The sequence below is a fragment of the Castor canadensis genome, chromosome 3, assembly GCF_047511655.1.
Source record: "Castor canadensis chromosome 3, mCasCan1.hap1v2, whole genome shotgun sequence".
NCBI lineage: Eukaryota > Metazoa > Chordata > Mammalia > Rodentia > Castoridae > Castor > Castor canadensis.
The window spans coordinates 27946355-27966571 of record NC_133388.1 but is presented as its reverse complement, the minus strand read 5'-3'; the positions used below and the strand labels follow the sequence as shown (position 1 = coordinate 27966571).

The 20217-nt window shown below is 37.1% G+C and overlaps 1 protein-coding gene across 37 annotated transcripts in view; it reads left to right on the top strand.

Annotated features, from left to right (window-relative positions):
* Positions 1–20217, top strand: part of Nrxn3 (neurexin 3) — a 1521272-nt gene that overhangs the window by 1374409 nt on the left and 126646 nt on the right. For all 37 annotated transcript variants that reach the window (XR_012446073.1, XR_012446074.1, XM_074067424.1 and 34 more), the window contains one exon: positions 4210–4517. Coding sequence is in view for 35 of the 37 variants with exons in the window: in XM_074067424.1 (XP_073923525.1) it covers positions 4210–4517 (308 nt within the window). In the remaining 2 variants the exon portion in view is untranslated. The remainder of the gene's footprint in view (positions 1–4209; positions 4518–20217) is intronic.

Here is a 20217-nt window from a genome sequence, read left to right as displayed (position 1 = left end):
TTCAATATATGTGGTCTAATTAAAAATAAATTAAGAATAACTCTAAAAAATAAATAATTTTTTTTAGTAATCACCAGCTCATAAAGTCCCTTTAACAATAAAGACAACAATTGCCTCACTTTTAAAAAGGAAAAGAGAACTAGATGCATGTCTGAGTCTCATGTGCCTGAGAGAACTTTTTTGTTTCTTTCAATTTTATGTCAATAATATTTTATTTTACTTCATTGCCTTTTGAAGTCTAAGTTTAATGGCATGCCAGACATTTTCATTTGTATAAGTCATTATAAAGCAATTAGTAGGCTTTTAGTTTTCCTTATGATAGTAGCATTATCAGTTGGCTTTCATATAAAAGGATGCTTTCAGATATACAAGTTGAGGGTTTGGATAAGGGAGGGGTGGTTGATAAGGGATGGAAGGGGGTGTCCTAGTTACCTATCAAATATATATGTTTATATTTGCATATAATATTGAAAAGGTTTATTTGCAAACTGTGAGGCTCTCTTCTATAATACTTTCATTGAAATTACTTTTTGTATAGTTTAAGAAACATCTGTTTCTTCTATTGCTTTACTTCTTCCTCTGCCTAACTGACTTTTCCTTCGAAAGGAATAGAAAATGTAAGACAATCCTTATAAAGGGTAAAGACAGAAGGATGATTCGACAAACATTTTAGGAAGTACATGGAATGTCTCTTTGGAGTTATTTCTGGCTTTGGGGAAGAGAAATGGGTCATAGCACTCCCAAGCCTGTTTTTTGGCTCTGTCTACTACTGACTGATTTTCTGACCTTAGACAATCCACTTAACCTCTTTATGTCTCAGATTTCCTATCTGGTGAAAGAAGAAATAATACTGCCTATTTCCCAAGGGTGTTTTGAGGTTTAATTAATTAGTTTTCATATGATATTAACTGGGGACCTGAAAAGATTTAATTTAAGCATATGTGAATGTGATGTCCAAATGAAGTAATAATTAATGACTTCCAAGAGGGTGAGCACCTAAAACAAAACAAAAGTTACCTGTTACAAATCTTATCCTGGCATTATAACCAAATTTCATATTATTGATGATAGAGCAATCTTCAGACTGGTATATGCATATAATATGTGTGTGTGTGTGTGTTGTGTGTGTATTACATATATATGCATATTCACATACACATATGTGTGTATATACATATATACATACACACATGTAGGTGTATATACACATATATATATACACATACAAACACACACATACACACACGCATACAATGGTCACTTAGCCAAAACATTTATTGGTCATAAGAAATGACAATGATTAGAATAATGAGATATGGCATTGATTTTGAAATATCTTGGGAAAATGACAAAAAGAGGAAGTTTCACCTCCCTCCTAGGCAGAATGATGACTGATTCTCACTTATCTACTACCTCTCTGAGAGGTAAGTCAATCAGAGGAAGAGATGGCAAGAGAATGAGAATGTTCTCTTCCTTTAGTGATTACTAGCTTTGTTATTAACCACTGAATCTAAAGTACCGAGGGCTAGCAGAAAGTTTTAAGATAAAAGAAAAGCAGACTATATGACAAACAAGAAAACAAAAACCCAAACCCTTCCAATGGCGTGATGGAAAATAGAAATAAGCCAATCCCCTTCTCTGTCTCACAAACCAATATTTTGGTTCCAAAAATAATTAGTTAGGTCTCTCTGGGAAAGCAATGATAACCAGAAGTGAAGCAGCAATTTAATCTTATAGCCCCAAACTCATCTCACCTTTTCTAATGCTTGATTCAGTCTCATACAAGCAGAGTACTTTATGGAGTGAACTATAGCAAATGGAATGAAGGTAATCCTTCATTTCCAGCCAGTGTAATTCAGCTTTGAATTTCAATTTCCTCTGACCCTCTTTTTATTTGTAAGCATTGGAGGAATGAGTACTACTAGGAAAGTAAGACGAGAGCCATTATAGAAGCTATCATAGTGAAGCACTTTCAAGAATATTAGAATACTAAATCTTCTACCTATAATCAGGTTACTGAACCATTCACTAATCACCAGTGCTGGATTACATATAAAAAAAAGAGAGAGAGATGCATAAATATTATGAATGGGCAACAGTTATGTGCATGGAAGAGATACCTTGGCCTTAGTGTTGTTTAGTCTAAAATACTGAATTTTCACACTAGAAATCTATTAGGCAGCACCTTCATATTATTATATTAAGGTGCTACAAATGACTATATGAAGTTGAGGCTGTATTTCTTCTTCCCATATATTATGCCATTTCTATTGTAGTAAGTTTAAGATTCCCAGAAAAGACTGGTGTCAAAAAGAAACCATAAAGACTTATGAACTCCAGGCCATTAGCTTGTGTTATTGTGCATTGAACTTTTGCTGCATCTGTGTGAAGAGGACAGAGGCCGATGGGCAGAAAATGAGTATGTGCACAGTACACTAAAGGCACTGGTGGGAGCATTGTGGAATCCATTAGATCTGATTTGATTGTACCCTTAGGATCTGGACAATTCTGTTATTATGGCCAGCAGATCTCTTTCCTATAGTCCAGAGATTCTTATAAAGTGAAGATCATTTTTACAGTAACTAAATTCTCTGGTCAATATTCTAAGCCTCCAAAGTGTTATTACTTATTAATTGTTCTTCATTAATAGGCCCTTAAGAGTTCCAAGTGAGCAGAGTTGACTCTTGTCTAAAGAGTTGCCTCTGAGCAGATGCAGTTCTCTTCTCTGCCTCTTCCATTTCTTCAGTTAGTGTGCCTTGAAAAGCTGTTCCACAACGTGCACCTGAAGTCAAGCATTGGCTAGTCTTGAAGACTGGTGATAGTGGTAGAGGTTAAGAGCTGAAACATCATAGTATATCTCTTTTCATTAAATTAGAGGTTCTGGAATAAAAGTTTCAATCTCTTAGAAGAATATCCCTTTCATTAATCAGGAAAGCATAAAAGAAAATAACTTATAGTTATTTATGGCTAAAATAATTCAGGTGATTAGATTAAAAATGAGTGGAGCCATTTTTGATCACTGACTGAAGAAAAATTCAGAAGCGATATATTTAATTCCAGTAATAAGTCTTTTTAAATTCCTTTTCTCCATATGGCAAAGCAGACAGGAGTAATCTTAAAGATATACCACTAAGGAAGGCCTTTGCATGTTGTTGTCATGGTAAATTGCAATGAGTTCTAAAATTTTTTTTGAGTTTCATTCTGGGAAAAAAAAATCCAGATTGACATAGGAGTTTTTTAATAAGTAGAAATAGTTAGGGTAAGATTAGTTGAATTCCACTATTCTAATCTCTATTCTGCCATGATTTCATTTGCATAGTTTCCTTTCACAAAAGCATAAATGGTTCCCCAAATGGGAACTCCAAATAAGATAAATTACTGGCATTGTTCAAACCTTTAACATAAATCTATATCATTTAAGGAGTTTTATGTATTGTTTTCTTCGTTAATACCCACCATCCTTTTAAAAAGGAACCCCCCCACCCCGTACCCCCAGTTCAGGAACTTTATCAATGTCATATCTTAGGGAATGATTTAGCTGTATCACCATAACCACTCTACCCCAAAATTAGTAGATTTAGGAATTTGTTTGTCATGATGTTGTTAAGCAGGTAGTATAGATAGAACAGTTTCGCTAGAAAGATTTATAGGAAATTATGGGTCTGGTGACTAGAATGTCCATTTTTATACATATGCAATGAATGAATCCAAGTTTCTCAATTGGAATATAATTTGTTAACTATCAAACATAGTTCTTAAGTTAATTTTACTCAATTATTTCACTAAGTTTTTGTTTGCCATATATCACTCTTTTTGTTGTCATCATGTTAATTTGAAGCTTTAAATAAATGAAAGCACTAGGGATCTGTGATTTATTCTGGTCTTCATCTGATTTGGATACTTCCGTATCCACAATTATATACCCAAGAAGACTGTTGTATCTCTGATCCTTGAACGAAGATTTCTTCATCTTTATGATAAAAAATAAAGACTCAATTATTCAGGTTATTTAGGATTTTCAGGTAGACAGAGGAAGAGATACAACAATAAAATGTTACTTGCCAAAGTCAGTACTGATTTATTGTTACTCATTTTTTCCACTTCACTTGCTCAAGGAAGCCTGTTTTGATGCTTGGTCCACTCAGACCAGGTAAGGCAAGGAGGAAAAATGTACAGAAATAATAATATTTCTTCCACCCAACCCACTAGGCCGGCAGTTAACCATCTTCAACACCCAGGCGCAAATAGCCATTGGTGGAAAGGACAAAGGACGCCTCTTCCAAGGCCAACTCTCTGGGCTCTATTATGATGGTTTAAAAGTACTGAACATGGCAGCTGAGAACAACCCTAATATTAAAATCAATGGAAGTGTTCGGCTGGTGGGAGAAGTCCCATCAATCTTAGGAACAACACAGACAACCTCCATGCCACCAGAAATGTCTACCACTGTCATGGAAACCACCACAACAATGGCTACTACCACAACCCGCAAGAATCGCTCTACAGCCAGCATTCAGGTAAGCCTTTTTCCACGTTCTAATTGCTCTGTGTTTTTCTCTTTGAAATATTACTGTCATGGTCATTGTTCTGTGTAGTTAAAAATTTTGAATTACTATGCTTGAAGAAAGGATGCCTTTAAATTCTCATAGTAACAAGACCCAAGAGTAGAGAAAAAAGTCTTGTGACACTTATGGGCTATTATTTCTCATATTTATCACTGAAATGGTAAAGCTTTTATTCAAAATGAACAATGGGCTATATTTTTAATATGAAATACTCCCTCCTCTCATTTTATTAGCTTTTCTTTCCAAGTAGCAGAAAGGAAAAGGGGGAAAGGAAAATTTGTTATCATAGGAAAGACTATCCTAGTTCAATTCTATTCACATCCTTTAGATAACTTTGCTAGAACATCAAGGGCAATTGAGCTGGAAGTTCAACTAATTCTTGTAAAATGCAGTCTTTTTGTTTGATACTAAGTTTTGATTAGTAACTTGTCATTTTTTGGTCCATTTTATTTCCAAGATAATGCTTTCAATATAAAATGTAAAGGTTTGACGTTAACTAAGCAGTAAGGCATTAGTTTTTTGGTTAGGTTCTCGTTTTTGTTTCTTTTTTTTTCACTTTAAAGTAATTATATCCAAGCGAAAGCTTACTACTTTGCTGACTCCCTTGGCATTTCATAAATCTAGTTAGTAGGGGATAGGAGGTTAATCAAGTTATTAGCTTTAAATACTCTGGCATAAAATAAGACATTCCAATTGCTTGTGGGGAAATTACCCCCAGCCTACTTAGTGTTTGTAGAAAATTCAGTAGGTCAGTACTTGTTCCTTCTGTTTCTCAGTTTTAAGATGTTATCCATGAGCTCAATTGAGTCATTGACATCACCTTTCCATTAACTCCAGGGGTCATTGTAAACGTAAAGTTAATAATTAAATAAGCCCCTCATGTGTTCCCACTTTTCTGAAGTAAGTTTATGTGAGTTAAGTATAGGTAAAGGTGTTCTCTTCCTTTTCATTTTCATTGAGCGGAAAACCAGACAACTCCTAACCTGACTCCATAGAAACAACTTGAAACTGTGCAATGATGTTATCAGCCAATTTTATGTTTTCCAAAGGCTCCTAAGAACCTGGCCAGAATAGCAGTCTTATAATCACACGTGCATTACATGCATACCTACGCACATGCTCAAAAGAGAAAAATAGTTCTGCTCTGCTGATATTAAAGCAATAACTCCTGACACCTCACTCCTCTCACTGAACAGAAGATAAAAGGCAATATATATTTCTATTATGACTCTCTATAGCTCAAGTGAAGATCTGTTTATTGTTGGTGAAAGGATAGCTCTGTTTGCACAGGTCTTGGCAGACTTGTTTTGTTTCTGTCAGAATATATTCTGCTAACTCTGTGGGAAGCAGAGGAGCAAATGGCTTTTTCTTCATAGAATGGCTGATCCTGTAGTCCTTCTTAAGGCTGAATTTTCACTGACCACAGGAGGATTTAATGTTACACAGGGATTCAGGGACTAAGGCATGATAATTGCCAGTTTTTGGTTTTCCCTTCTGTAGCAAGTACATAAATGTGAGTATTCTGGTTGAGTTCCTAACGTCTTTCTATGAACTAAGAAAGTCAGGTTTTCTGGAGGAGAGTGCCAAGGGTTTCCAGGTGCCAAGTTTTGCCAGTGATTATAACTCTAAACCCACTGTCTCTTAGAGGAAGGGGCCAGTGGCAGAGCCCTCACTGACAGCTTTTCTCCCAAGTGCGTTTCTTTCCCCTGGAGTCCGGTAATAATTGGATTCCATGTACATGTCTTTCCTTTTACTTCTACCAAGGCTATAAAAGCGAGTTATAAATCTGTTGGCACTCTTTGTTTTTAAGGGTGTATTAATACATAGTCTTGGAGGAAAGCCAACAGCCTTGCAGAATTGATTAGACTGGGATGAAGGATAAAATATCCCTGTGCTTTTTGTGAAGATAAACAAGAGGAAATAACATTGTACCAAGGGTTTTGAACTTTTTGTGGTTGTTTTTCTTGCCAAGTAGCCATAAGAACTCTGCCCTGTGTTCCTTAAAAACCCAAAGGCCTTGTCTTCAAGCCTATTCTGGTCTCAGGCTCATTCTATAGATCACATGAAGACCATGTGAGGACCAAGGACACAACCTCACATAGTCTTTGGATTCTTCCAAAGTTTAGGACAGTTCTTGGTCTCTCACTGAGGAAATGTCAGCTCAAGGAGCTTCAGTACTGCTTATATGATCTAGCTTATTTAGGTAATTTTTTTAGATGAAGAGGACTCATAAAGCTCTAATCTCTGGAAGATTCTTCAGAAAGGAGGGGAGAAAAATAGAGAAGATTGGATTTCATATTCACTGGTCTATCATTCACTCCTTCATCTATGTGTGAAATCATACACAGAACATTTTACAAATGAGTCTCTGTTCTGTCCTCTTTCTTTGATAATATCATTAAAACAAAGTTACCCTAAAATGAGGCTTTTCAAATAGAAATTAAAAAAAACACATGAGTCCACAAGTATAGAAATGTGACTATTCAAGTCTACCAGTCCTTCTGAAAGCATAAGGTAAGGAAATATCATTTGAAGAGTTTGTTTCTGGTTGACCTCGGCTAGTGTTGATTTCAGATCAAAGGAAAGCAGTAAAGTGCTTTTAGTGCTGCTCTTAACTGTGTGTGAATGCGAACAAATCGTTTTTGAGTTAATATAGCTCTACAATGCTCCAGTCTCCTGGAAATAATTGGTGCTTTGATCTTTCTGATATTTGCACTTGTTACAGGCATGAGTGTAGAATTGCTTGTGAAAAACATGGACTATGTTAAATTACTCACAGTGATTGTGTCTAAGCAACAGATCTTGACCTTATATTAAGAAGGCTAGCTCTAAGTTCCTATTTAAATATTTTTTTAAAAAGTGAAAATGCATACTGAGAAAATAGGCAGGAATATGATAATTCTAAAGTAAAAGTCTGGCATTTAGTAGGTGCTCAACAAATATACATTGACTAGAATAGAGAACAAGACAGGAATTGTTACCTACTTTACAGCAATTTAACAAGTGAAAATAGAATAGCTGGAGAAAGGCTTTCCTTCTAGGAGAATCCGGGTGTTTTAGACAATGTTTTGTTTGTTTCTTTCTTTCCCAGTTATAAGGGTATAACTTAGTGACTCTATGATGCACTTGGGTTTAAAATCTTGTTCATTCTCATATTAGCTAAGTAACCCTGGAAAAATCACGTGGGTTTTATTAACTATTGCTGATTAAAAAAAAAACTTTCTCATAACCTGGTAGCTTAAAATGACAACTATGTCATTAGATCCCCTAATTTGGTTGGTCAGAAGTTTGGGCAGGATGCAGTGAGACCATTCTGTTGACTGGGGTTTCTCAATAGCTGCTGAGGTCTAATGAGTTTCATTTCCCTCACATACCTTGTGCCTTAGTGAGTTAACTGGAAAGACTGGTCTCAGCTGGGCCATTTTTCCCTCTCCATGAAGTCTCTAGGATTCTTTTAAGCAGAGAACTCTTGGTCCATTCATAAAGGCTGAGGGCTCCCCAACAGAGTATTTTAAGGGACAGGAAGAAAGGGCTGCCAGTTTTGTCTAGCCTGAGACTGGACACTGGCACTGTGCTGTTGGTATCATACTCTGATGATCTAACTTTCCAGGGCTTTCCTACTTTCAGAGGAGGAATATAAATCTCACTTCTCAATAGGAAGAGCAACACATTTGCAAACAATCTAAGTTAATCACATTGTGAAACAGGGAGGCAGGGGACTAGCATTGCTTAAACTATATGATTGCTGTGAGGATAACTGAGTTCAAACACTCAAAACAAGTATACCACGCAGAGTAAGACTGTAGACATTTTAGTCATGACTTATGTTCTATACTCAACATTTGGTGTACAAGTCAAGCATTGTTCTACCTAAGAAAATAAGGCTGTATCTGTTGAGGAAAATAACTGTGAATCATAGTAGAGGCTAGGAGATTTGGAGGAGATAAGAGATTTATAGGAAGTTCAGAGTAGAATTTATAGGATAAAATTAGTTCTGTTAAATCATGTGAATATCATATCAGGAATGGACTTCTCTGACACCTCCTTACCTATTTTAGATTTTCTCTTTTATTTTTAAACCAAGTCTAGGTTCCTATGGGCCTTAGAAAATATGTTCTCTTATGAAATCTATCTATTTGCATATATTTTTGGGGACTACAAAGAAGAGGAATTCAGATTCCTTACCATCATGGAACTTACAATCTAAAGAAGACAAGAGGACTTGTCATAAGCTATCAATAGGAGGCTGTGACTCATATAGGTTGCAACTGAGGAGTAGGATGTGGGATGGCTTGGCCAGATCTCATGGATGAGGTGGGTATGAAACTGGGCTTTGTACAATGAGTATAATTTAATAGGCAGTGAGAGAAATAACTTCCATGTTTTTAAGCTATACTGTAAAAGTCATGTATGATAATCCCTGATAGAGATAGCCAAGTCCAATGAGAAAAGAGAGATCATTGATGCAATTCATGAGTAATAATGGATCTAGATTGAAATTCTTGGCCTGAAACTTCTCCAAATGTGGCAGGACCTGGAGAGATGATCTGAGTTAGATTCTCAGTGGTCCTTACTATAGGGATGCCTCAATAATTGCACAGGTACTTTTACTACACCTTACTCCAATATGGGTGAGTAACTACAATGACATTGATGGGTTAGCTTCTAAGATAGGAAAACTCAACCTAAACTACATTCAAATTCCTTGTTCCTTATTCAGGATAGAAGGAAACAGTAAGAAACAAGAATCTTACCACTATCATTACTTTTAGCCACCACAACCAAAGTGCTGCCAGAAGTAAAGGGCCAAGAAGAAAACAGTTCCAAGAGTAATGTCATTCTCTTATCTTTGGCCTCCAGACTAAGTTGCTATCATCAAAGAAGGAGTTCAGTGTGTTCTGGGCAAATCACAGAATTGGAATTGTTTATACGCTGTTAGCAGGCTCCTGCTCATGACCCACTTTCTCTGTGCTCAGCATTGGCAAAGTCACCTTGACATTGGCCAGAGCTATATGCCACCAGAAAATTGCCAGAAAATCACAATGCTAAGCCTGGATTGGAACTATCCTAATGAATGGGAGAAATGAAAGAGTAAGAGTTTTGTGATAGCTCATTTTCACCTCAAGCTTCACAACAACTGTGGTTACTCAAATACAAACCACTTTCAAAAATCTCAGAAGGAAGCCACAATTTGTCAGGCTTTATAACAGTACATATATATATGACAAGTCCTCCTTCAGGCCTCTCAGTTTTAGGCTGGGTACTAATGACGACAAAATTAATATAACAAAAAAGTTGTGGTACACACCATCTATTTTGAGTAGAGTTCCAGTATGTCAAAAGGGAGACTGGGGGATATAGCATCAGAATTTCTGAGTTGGACTCCAATATCTTTCACTTACTTATCTGGGTGTCTCTGAGCAGGTTACTTAGCCTCCCTAAGCCTCAGTTTCATTACCTGTTAAAGGGGGCCTCACGGTACCATTCCCACAGGTTTATTGTGAGCAGTAAGTATGATCATGAAAAACAATTCTGAAGTGTTCACTGAAATTTTTCACATTAGGAAACCACCTCAACCTAAGAGACTCTCCCCAAACCCACAGATCCTCATTGATCTTAGCCCTCCTGATGGTTGGGTGAGTAAAAAAAAATAGTTTTGTCTATATCCACACAAGCCCACAATGACCCAGGGTCTCATAGGAGGGTTCTAGATTGAATCAGGACTCTTGAGTTCATTGATGAGATTTCCATGGGAGACTCTTTCATATTCTTGAGTGTAAATTGGGCTTTTTTGAACAGCATTACACATAGACTTTTCTATAATATGAAATTGCCATTGTTGTAGGTCAAAATGGTCAAATACCACAATTTCATACTGTTCAGTGAAATATACTCAGATTTATGCTGTTATCAATGGCATATAAAGGCCCAAGCCTGAACACCAACTTTTCTCCAGGTTCTTTGAAAATTCAAGCTGTTGTGGATTGGGATACAACCTTAGCCCTTAACTAGATGTAGATCAACCTGTATCAAGAGTGGTTGTACTTAGCCAAAGTATTAACTCTTCTGGGTTCCTCTACCTTTTTCTTGCCACCACAGGCTTGATAGAAGTAAGACAAGGAATCTACAGTTTCCTCTCCCTTGCTTTCACCACCACACAACAGAGCCTCCAGGGGAAGTTTATTTTTAGGATCAGGGCTCAACTAATATTGATTAACAGTCTTACATAATGTGTGGCTCCAGGGCTCATTCCTTTTCTGCCAAACCTCATAACTGGGGAAGGCGCTGAAGATTTGTCAGTCTAATTAGACTTTAGCTGCCAGCCAAGAAATATCTTCTGCATACCCTTACATAGGTATTTTCTTTTTCCTTCTTAGAGAATTATTTGGGGGGAAGGAAATTAGAGTCTGATTTACTTGCTGTCTGGTAAGACTCTCCAGTGACATTCTTCTCTCTGGAATTGCCTAGTTCTAATGAAAAAAAAGAAGAAGAACCTGATGGGTCTGCCTGCCTCTAAAAGACTTGTATGTTGGTGGTACAAATGAACCGTTAAAGGGGATGAACCATAATTTCTTTTTATCACCATCCCCCCACCCCCGCCTTTTTCTGGTGACACTGAGGTTTAAACTCAGAGCCTCGCCAGGCAGGCACTCTACCACTTGAGCCACTCTGTCAGCCCTTTTTTTGTTGGTTATTTTCAAGATAAGATTTCAAAAACCATTTGCCCAGGCTGGCTGCGAATGAGATCCTACTGATCTCTGCCTCCTGAGTAGCTAGGATTACAGATGTGAACCACCAGTGCATAGGTACATCCCCTTTTTAATACCTTAATTTCAGTGGATGGGATAAGAATTTCCCAGAGCCATGTCTAGGCACTAAAAAGGTCCTCTGAGAAGGTTCTATGACACACAGGTTGGAAGTCCATATGTTCCCAGTGGAGTGGTACAGTTAACCTTCTAATTAGGCTCCAATACTAGCAGGCTAGAATTTCCACCAGAACTACTGATAAAATAACTGGATCTCATTCAAAGCACCTGAACAGCAAGGTGGGCAGTGGGTTCAGCTTTTACCTACCCCCATCTGGCCATTCCCATGTGGTTTTCAAGCTCAGGGTGTTTTTTCCAGTTCTCTAACAGACTACTTAGCCAAGTTCAAAGCCAAATGGTCTATGGATATTCTCCTTGCTATTTCTCTGACCATATTTCCTACCGCAGTGGTCCAGTCACACAGACCTTTTGATCTTCCTTCAATACAAGGCCAGAATGGAGGTGAAGCAAGTGAGACCATCTCAGGGTCTAAAAAGTTTTTTACTAAAAATTAGTAAAAATACTAATTTTTAAATAATTATTTTCCTTCATTAATGTTATCTTTAATGTATTACAATAAATATTAACTTGAAAACTATCAAGCACCTTAAAATTAGTGCCTGTTCGATAGTCCCAGCCTTGGTTTCCATGTCCAGCCTGCCTCTGCCTTTTCCTCTACTATTGAAGTGACTCATTCTTTCACTTCATCTAGGTTTCTGCTCAAGTGTCACCTTCCAGAAAGGACCTCTTCTGCCATCCTCTATGAAATAGTGCCCTCTATCACCTTCTCCCACTTTGTTGTCTCTTTCATGGCAGTTATCACTACCTGACATTACATCGTATCTTTGTTTATTATCTCTGTTTACTGAAATTTCAGCTCTAAGATGGCAAGATCTCAGTTTTAGGCACAGTACAGTACCTAGAACAGTACTTAGCACCCTGCATACACTAACAATCAGTCATTGTTGGTTGGAAGGAATGTTAGCTCATAATCCACTAACACCTTCTAAGGGAGGATATACATCTCTTGGTATTTGCAGGATGCAGCTGGCTTTCAAGTCTACTCTTGCTTCCCAGTGGCCCACTCCCTGATGAGAGGGATGGGCCTCTCACCAATGGGGATGATCGCCATTGGTTTTCTTGCTCTTTAATTCTTGTCTTCAGAATAAGATATCCCATAGTCCGGCATGGTGGTGCATGCCTATGATCTCAGTTTCTGGGATCTCAGTACTGGGAGGCTTGGGTTAAATCCCCAGTACTTAAGGAAAAAAAAAAAAAAAAAAAAGGCATCCCAGTGACGTCATGTCTCTGGTGGGCAAGACTGTTGTTCTTCTTGGCTTCTGTATTTGACTCATCTTTCCCCAGGGCTTATGTGTCAAGTCCTAGTTTTAGCGAAGGCTAGTCTAAGGACTAGAAAGGGCTAGTTCTAGCACTTAAGAGTTTTCAAAACACTTCAAAAGTACAATACTACCATTTCCCTCTCCAATCTTTTCTCTTTATTCCTTTCTCAAATAATTTAATTCCCCCCAAACTGGTCTTCAAATATAGCCATATAAAAACTATTTTAATGTCCCACTGTTTCTGGTTACAGGTATGGATAGAAAATTAACTTGAGGTTCTTACCTGGTTCTATGTGTTTGAGCAGATTGATGGACCCTCATACCTGCTTTCACATGCCTCACGTGATTCACAGGCTAAATATCTCTTCCCACATGTGCACTCCCCCCACTTCCCACGGTCCACTGTTGTTTTTCTCTAGTGGCTGAGTATGAACACCATTTACTCATGGTGATGACTCTGAGGCTTTGCTATCTCCCTAGTTACCCATTTTCTTTATGGTCTTTTGAAAGAACATGGATGGGAACCACTATGAGAAGCCACCAGACTGAGAGCAGGTGCACTATAGAGTTCTTCACCCAACATTAGGCCTGGCATTGTGCCTCCCACAAAGTGAGGCTCAAAAATGTTTGTTGAAGAAAATAAAAATGTATCAAATGAATGAAAGTAACTTAAGCAAATGTTTATCTACAGTGGGAAGAGGTAGGGAAAGGAACCAATATCATTCATGTTCAAGGTAGACAAAGACAGCTATTTTGAAGCAGCCAGGTATGAAAGAGAGTACATTGGGAGGCTTAGCTCACAGTTAGAGAAAGTTTTAAAATCATGACTGTAAGCAGGTATTCATTTTTCCACTGTGAGATTTGGCTAGTTATTAATGTTTTGAGTTCAGTTTCATCATCTCAAATGAGATTAGAACATCCAACTTCAAGGACAGGAAAAGATAATATAAGGGCTTAAATTGGTGAGACTCAGTAATAGGTTGTTTGCTAGACTAGTTTTGCATCTGGATTTTATTTTTATTCGGTTGCTAATTAGACACGTGGCAATTAGCACATGGCAATTAGCTTCCTTGGGCCTCTGCTCTTCCCTTATCAAAAAGGTTTATTGGTGAATCCTACTTTTCTCCAATGTATGTTTTTACAGTATCTAACATGGTGACTTGCACACACAAGGATAGTTGAATAAGTGGATAAATGAATTACAGGAAGGAATAGGAAGGGAAAGTTGAGGAGCAGAGAGGAGAAAAGAGAAGATGGTAAGCAGAGATGTTCTATAATTGTTTCTAAGAACTATATGCGCATTTCATGTATTGAATGGCTAAGTTTGAAAGAAATGAATAGAATTTCTTTGATCTAATTAAAATAATAATATAATGATTTTTTCCATATTCCATATTTTCTGAAAGGTGTTCAAAGTGCCTTCATAATGGCCTCTTCTATGTAAAAGACAAACTAGTCTCTTGAGTCATCAGAAAGAATCAATAATTGTAACTTAAGTTGAGGACTATGCATTGGCATTATTTTTTTTGTGAAACTATATATCCCTTATTTTCTATTTATATACAGTGGAGAAATGACTTCCAGGAGCAATCTTCACTAGCCAGGCTTCAACATGGATATTTCCATTTTGTCTGTGACAAAAAGGTGGAAGGGTGGAGTGTGCTTTTGTAACTTTCTGGTGCATGTCTATCTCTCACCCCATCTGTTTATGCATGCAAGTGTGTGTGTGTGTGTGTGTGCGTGTGTGTGTGTGTGTGTGTGTGTGTTGGAGAGAGAAAGAGAGAGAAGCATAGGAAGACAGGAAGAGAGAGACAGGCAGAGAGAGGATGCTTTTGTGTTTTTGCAGGTGTTGAGGAGATGATTAAACTTTAATATACATGCAGGTCTCTTGGGTGATCATATTAAGTGACAGATTCTGAAGCAGGTCTGGGTTAGCACCTGAGATCCTGCATTTCTCATGTACTCCCAGATGGATTTCATACTGCTTACTTTATGGAACAAGGATCTAATAGATATTTATACTTGATAAGTAGTTATTTGTTTACCTATCATGTTCAAATAATTCCCTAAATTTAGTTTAGGACTCTTCAAGGCAGAAAATTTTGTTAATCCCAAGTATTATGTAAATGAATAAGCAGATTCCCAACCATTTGCAAAGAAAAATGTATCCCATCAGACAGTTCTGCTCCTGGTTCCAGATGCCCCATCTTCCTGCCCCTTACTCTGCTGCACATCCCCAAGGCAGATGGGAACAAAGAAGGGAGAATTTAACTTATCATAATATTTATCCCCCTTTCTGAGAGGTGACCTCCAATGAAAGCAGAAGGACATGAATGATTTTAATGCACAGTAACAATGGGGAACCAGTCCTGACCATTTTGAGCAGTATAAATATATAAAATGACAGATTTTCTCCTCTGCCTTTCCACTTCCTCCTCCCAGCTACTGAGACACATATTTATGTACCCACAACTCATACTATAATGCACAATGAAATTTCACCCAGCTTTTATCTGGGAGCTGCTGTTCCAGTGATTAATGCCCCACTGTCTGGGAAGCTGTTCTGCTGAAGAAAGACAAGGAGAGAAGAGTACATGAAATATATCTCCAGAACCATTTCTCATTATTATTATTATCATTATTAGTTTCTTACTACCCTATCTATTCTGTTAGAGAATGCTTGATCTATTGGCAAGGGGAGGGGATGACATTTGAAAGTGGATTTCATGAGGGAGAAATGAGCAAGGACAAAAAGAAATAGATATATTTTTCTAAGGAGAACTGACCTCCATTGGGGTTTTTGTTGTTGTCCTTTATTTTGGGGTTTATGTGCTTGCTGTATTATTGTTGCCTTCATTTTAAAGTCAAATATAATAGATGCCTCTGTGTTTTTGTTTTTCCCCCATAGGCATTTATTTTTGCATGTGTTCTTTTGTCTTTATTCAGCCTCTGTCTGCAAGAATCAATACAATGTAACTATGCAAATGTTATCCCTGACCACTTATGCAAAAGACAGAAAGGAATAATTTCATTGCATTATAACTCCCTTAATATAATTACCTCAATATTCTGGTTGATTTCAAGCTTTTGAAGTACCTACTTTAAATTATATATAATTCCCTCTATGTATGCATTGTATATACTAGTGTTTGATTCCTGTCTCTCAGTCAAAGAAAGGGTGATTGTTAAATTATTTCTGGCTCTGTCATTTAAGAGGACTGCGCAGCAGGTCCTGGTTGGGAAGATAAACCATAATAAGTACACTACATAACACATGTGTCTACTGATAAAATGGCAAATTCATTAGCCTACACAAAAGGACTATAATCTGATTTAGAAAATGCTGTACTTCTAAAGTTGAGTTTATGAGGAAATGGTATTTATAGCTGAGGCACCAACAGGTAACTTCAATTTTCATTGGTTTTGAATTTAGCTAATGAATATCTGAATTAATTGGCACCTAGTATGAACCAGGTACTGTTCGAGGTACTTGAGCAATATATCAATAAAAATAAAGCATACAGAACTCCTCTTCCCTTTGAGGAGTACATTCTATTCCATAAACATAGAGTATCTCATAAGTGCCAGGCTTTGGCAAACAAAGAATGAAATAGAAACTTTTTTACCTTAAAGAAATACACGGTCTGGTAGTATTCTTAAATATTTTCTAAGCCAGGCATTGGTGGCTCATGCCTGTAATCCTAACTACTCAGGAGTCAGAAGTCAGGAGGACTGCAGTTCAAAGCAAGCCCAGGTAACTAGTTCTCAAAATCCTATTTTGAAAAAACATATCACACCAAAAAAAAGGGCTGGTAGAGTGGCTCAAGGTGTAGACTGTGAGTTTAAACCCCAGTCTGTAAAAAAAATTCTAAATATAAACAGAAACACTTTTTTAACACAAAAACTTTAGCAATATAGTTGCAAAAGTAGGCCCATTGCCAAGAATAATGTCTTTAATTTATACTCAAAAAAAAGAAGAAATTCAAATGTGAACAATGTCTATTTTGACTAAAAAGGATGGCAACAGTAAACTACTTTACAACAAAGTCATTGCAAGTAAACATATTTTGGTCATGAGGGCTAATTTTGTAATATTTATGGTGAATATTTTCTTTCATTGGTATACTTTCATAAAATATTTAAACTGGAAAAATCTCAGAGATTGAGCCTCGCACAACAAGAAAACTTTAGAGATAGGCCAACCTGGTTTTTAGCCCGTTTCATCACTTGGTGCTATATTTTAGGGTAATTTGCACCTAAATATACAGCTTTGAGTATATACTTTTTCTCACTTGAACAATAAGAATGGATTAATTTCATGGTTTAACTTGATTTTTATCTAAATAACACATCCTCACAGTTTAAAACCTCAAATAGCACTCAGACCTCCCTTGTAGGGCAAAGATTCCCCTTACTTCAGCTGTAAGAAATGTTGACTAAAGACTCTTGGCTGAGTCCTTCAGCAAGAGCTGCTCTGACTAAAGAAGCCACCTTTCCCACAGTCAAGTCCTTCATGGGGAGGGCATCTATCCAATAAGTGCTGGAAGGTGGGATGAGGTAATATATGAACACTTGGACCCTTGTCTCACATCTGGACAACCAGAAAGGGCCTCCTAGCCAAAGAGTTTTCTCTCTGGTCCTTGGAGTCAGTTGGAATATCTGTAGCTCAAAGATGTTCCTCTCTTCCCTCTGCCTAGTCTGATGGCACTACCCCCAAAAATTTTGTTTCACGAAACAGTCTCAGAGCCTCTGTTCTGAAAACCCAATTTAATCCAGTATCATGAGGCTTAAAGAAAGCAAGCACAGAACAACAACTTCTCGTCATGGCCTGCAGTCCTGCTCGACACCACACCTCTTAGATGCTGTTTCAGAATTTTCCTCGTATTTCTGATAGCATGCTTATCCTTCTAATTCTTGACTTTTTCAGCTTTATGTATTAACTACTTCTCACTCTAGAAAACAAGGACTGAAGTTTCTCATTCACCTGTGCCCACCAACCACACACATTTCCCAATAAAACTCTTGTGATATTTTGGTTGAATCAGTGGTCAGAATTTATACTACTATGACTTTATAATATCTTTTATTGTGAACAATGTAAGGTCATACATGAACTGGTTTATTCCACAAATATTTACTATGTACATAGAAAGAACCAGGTGCTATTCTAGCAATAGAGGATGCCTGCTGCAGTGAATAATAGTAGAAAAAAATGCTTGTCCCTGACATAACATCCTACTGCTATGATTATATTTCCTTCCTATTCCAACTCTTTGTTAATGAATACCTTCATTATCTCATTAGCTTATTTCTCTAACCACCTTTCAGTGTTACATATAACACAGTAATATAAGTCCTCTCAAGGTAAACACACAGGTAGTCTATCATTTCCATTTCCATTGTTTTCTTGGAGGTCTGCCTGCTGACATTTCTTCAGCTGCAGTCTTGGCTGGGTCCTCTCTGCTTCACGGCTGCCATCCTGGTCTCCCTTACCCAGTATGCTGGGAAATCCCTGGGCTCCACTTTTGTGTACACTCTTGAGTTTTGCCTTCTTTAGTTTAATCCCTCATTTTGAAGGTGTACATCATTCTGTAGCCTTCTGAGAAAGGGTGGATGAAAAGTGAAACCATAGAGATGTTGCCCATCTGAAGAATGTCCCATTCCTCCCTCATCCTCCATTGATAATTTGTCTGGAAGGGACTTCTACATTGGAAAGAATCTCCACTAATAAATTTGAAAGCATTTTCTAATGTCCTCAGTCATCCAATATACAATTATTGCAATAAATGTGTCTGATTCCTAGAACATTTCTCTCTCTCTTCTTTTTTGAAATCTCTATTCCTTGTAAATGGATCTCAAATTAACATTTACAATTTTACAACCCAAGTCTCTAGGACTACATGCTAGTGGTCTCTAAACTTAGTGCTCTTGTATCATTGTTATTTGCACATTAGCTGTTTGTGTTGGCATCTTGTTTTTTTTTATAAGTTGTTCATCTAAGCACATATATCACACACACATATACACATACACAATGAATAACTATACTTATAGAAAGTCATAAAGTTTTCCATTTATCAGTGGGATGTAATAAAACCCTGAGTTTTATATATGTATATGAATATACTTTCATTAAAACTTGCCATTAATGCACAATTCCAGTCAAAATTATTGTGCCAACTCCCTCTATAAACAGAAGCAAAATGTTCAGCTCTCTTTTTTATTCCTTCAAGAAACTATGTTGTTTTTTCACTTTCACCATAATGATTCTTCCTTAGCCACTTCAGTGATAGTATGATTTAATTAATGTGGGTAAGCACTTTAAACTTTTTGCATCCAGAAGTGAGCATGAGTTCATTTTTTTATCTCACCAGACATTTGTAATTTTGAAAGAAGCAAGGATTAGAATTATCACTTTGGAATTTTTAAGATGTAAAATATTAATCAATGTGCTTACCTATCTTTAGGTTCCCCCATAAAGTGTTTGATGGTTAAGGCTATTCATTTGGCTCTTAGCTTTATAACTAGCAATTTGTTTATTAACTTTACTTCCATGTGCTATTTCATAGATACTATAGAAAAAGAATTTCTCTCATAAACTAAAGCAGAGACCTTAAAAGCAACTGAGGCCAATAGGAAAACAGGAGCAGGAACTAGAGAGAAGGTGAGATCAAAAAGAACTAACCTAGAAGGTAACACACACACACAGGAAATTAATGTGAGTCAACTCCCTGTATATCTATCCTTATCTCAACCAGCAAAAACCCTTGTTCCTTCCTATTATGGCTTATACTCTCTCTACAACAAAATTAGAAATAAGGGCAAAATAGTTTCTGCTGGGTATTGAGGGGGTGGGGGGAGAGGGAGGGGGCTGAGTGGGTGGTAAGGGAGAGGGTGGGGGCAGGAGGGAGAAATGACCCAAGCCTTGTATGCACATATGAATAATAAAATAAAAAAAATAATTTCTCTCATATTTTCTTCCCCTAAAGAGGAATAATGCATTCTAAGAACCACAGATGGTCTTCTATTCCCTGCTCACCAATAAATCAGTGAATTAGTGTTGTAAATATATATATGATAGAAATAGAATGAGATTGAGTAATTATACTAAGAAGGAGCCAAAGATTGTATCCATTGGAGGAAAGATGAGTGGAGACTAGTTTGAGAAAATTGTGAATAGGAGGGTACAGGAGAAACATGAGACATGGTAAGGATGTTCCCAAGACTATGTCTATAGGGAATTGTTTCTAGCAACATTTAATCAGAAAGCAAAGATTGCTGGAGGCTCTGAAGTGAACCAAAATATTTGAAGAAGAAAAAAAGGATAAATAGCAAAATTCACTTCTAAAGTTAAACTAAAAGGAAAAGATAGTCATATAGAAAACACCTATACAGTCACTATTGGGCAATTCATATATTTAAGTTTGGGGGATATGGGATGAATATCTAGACCATCTGTTTTGTTATGTGGTATTCAGAAAGATGCATGTAATAATTATGGAGAAA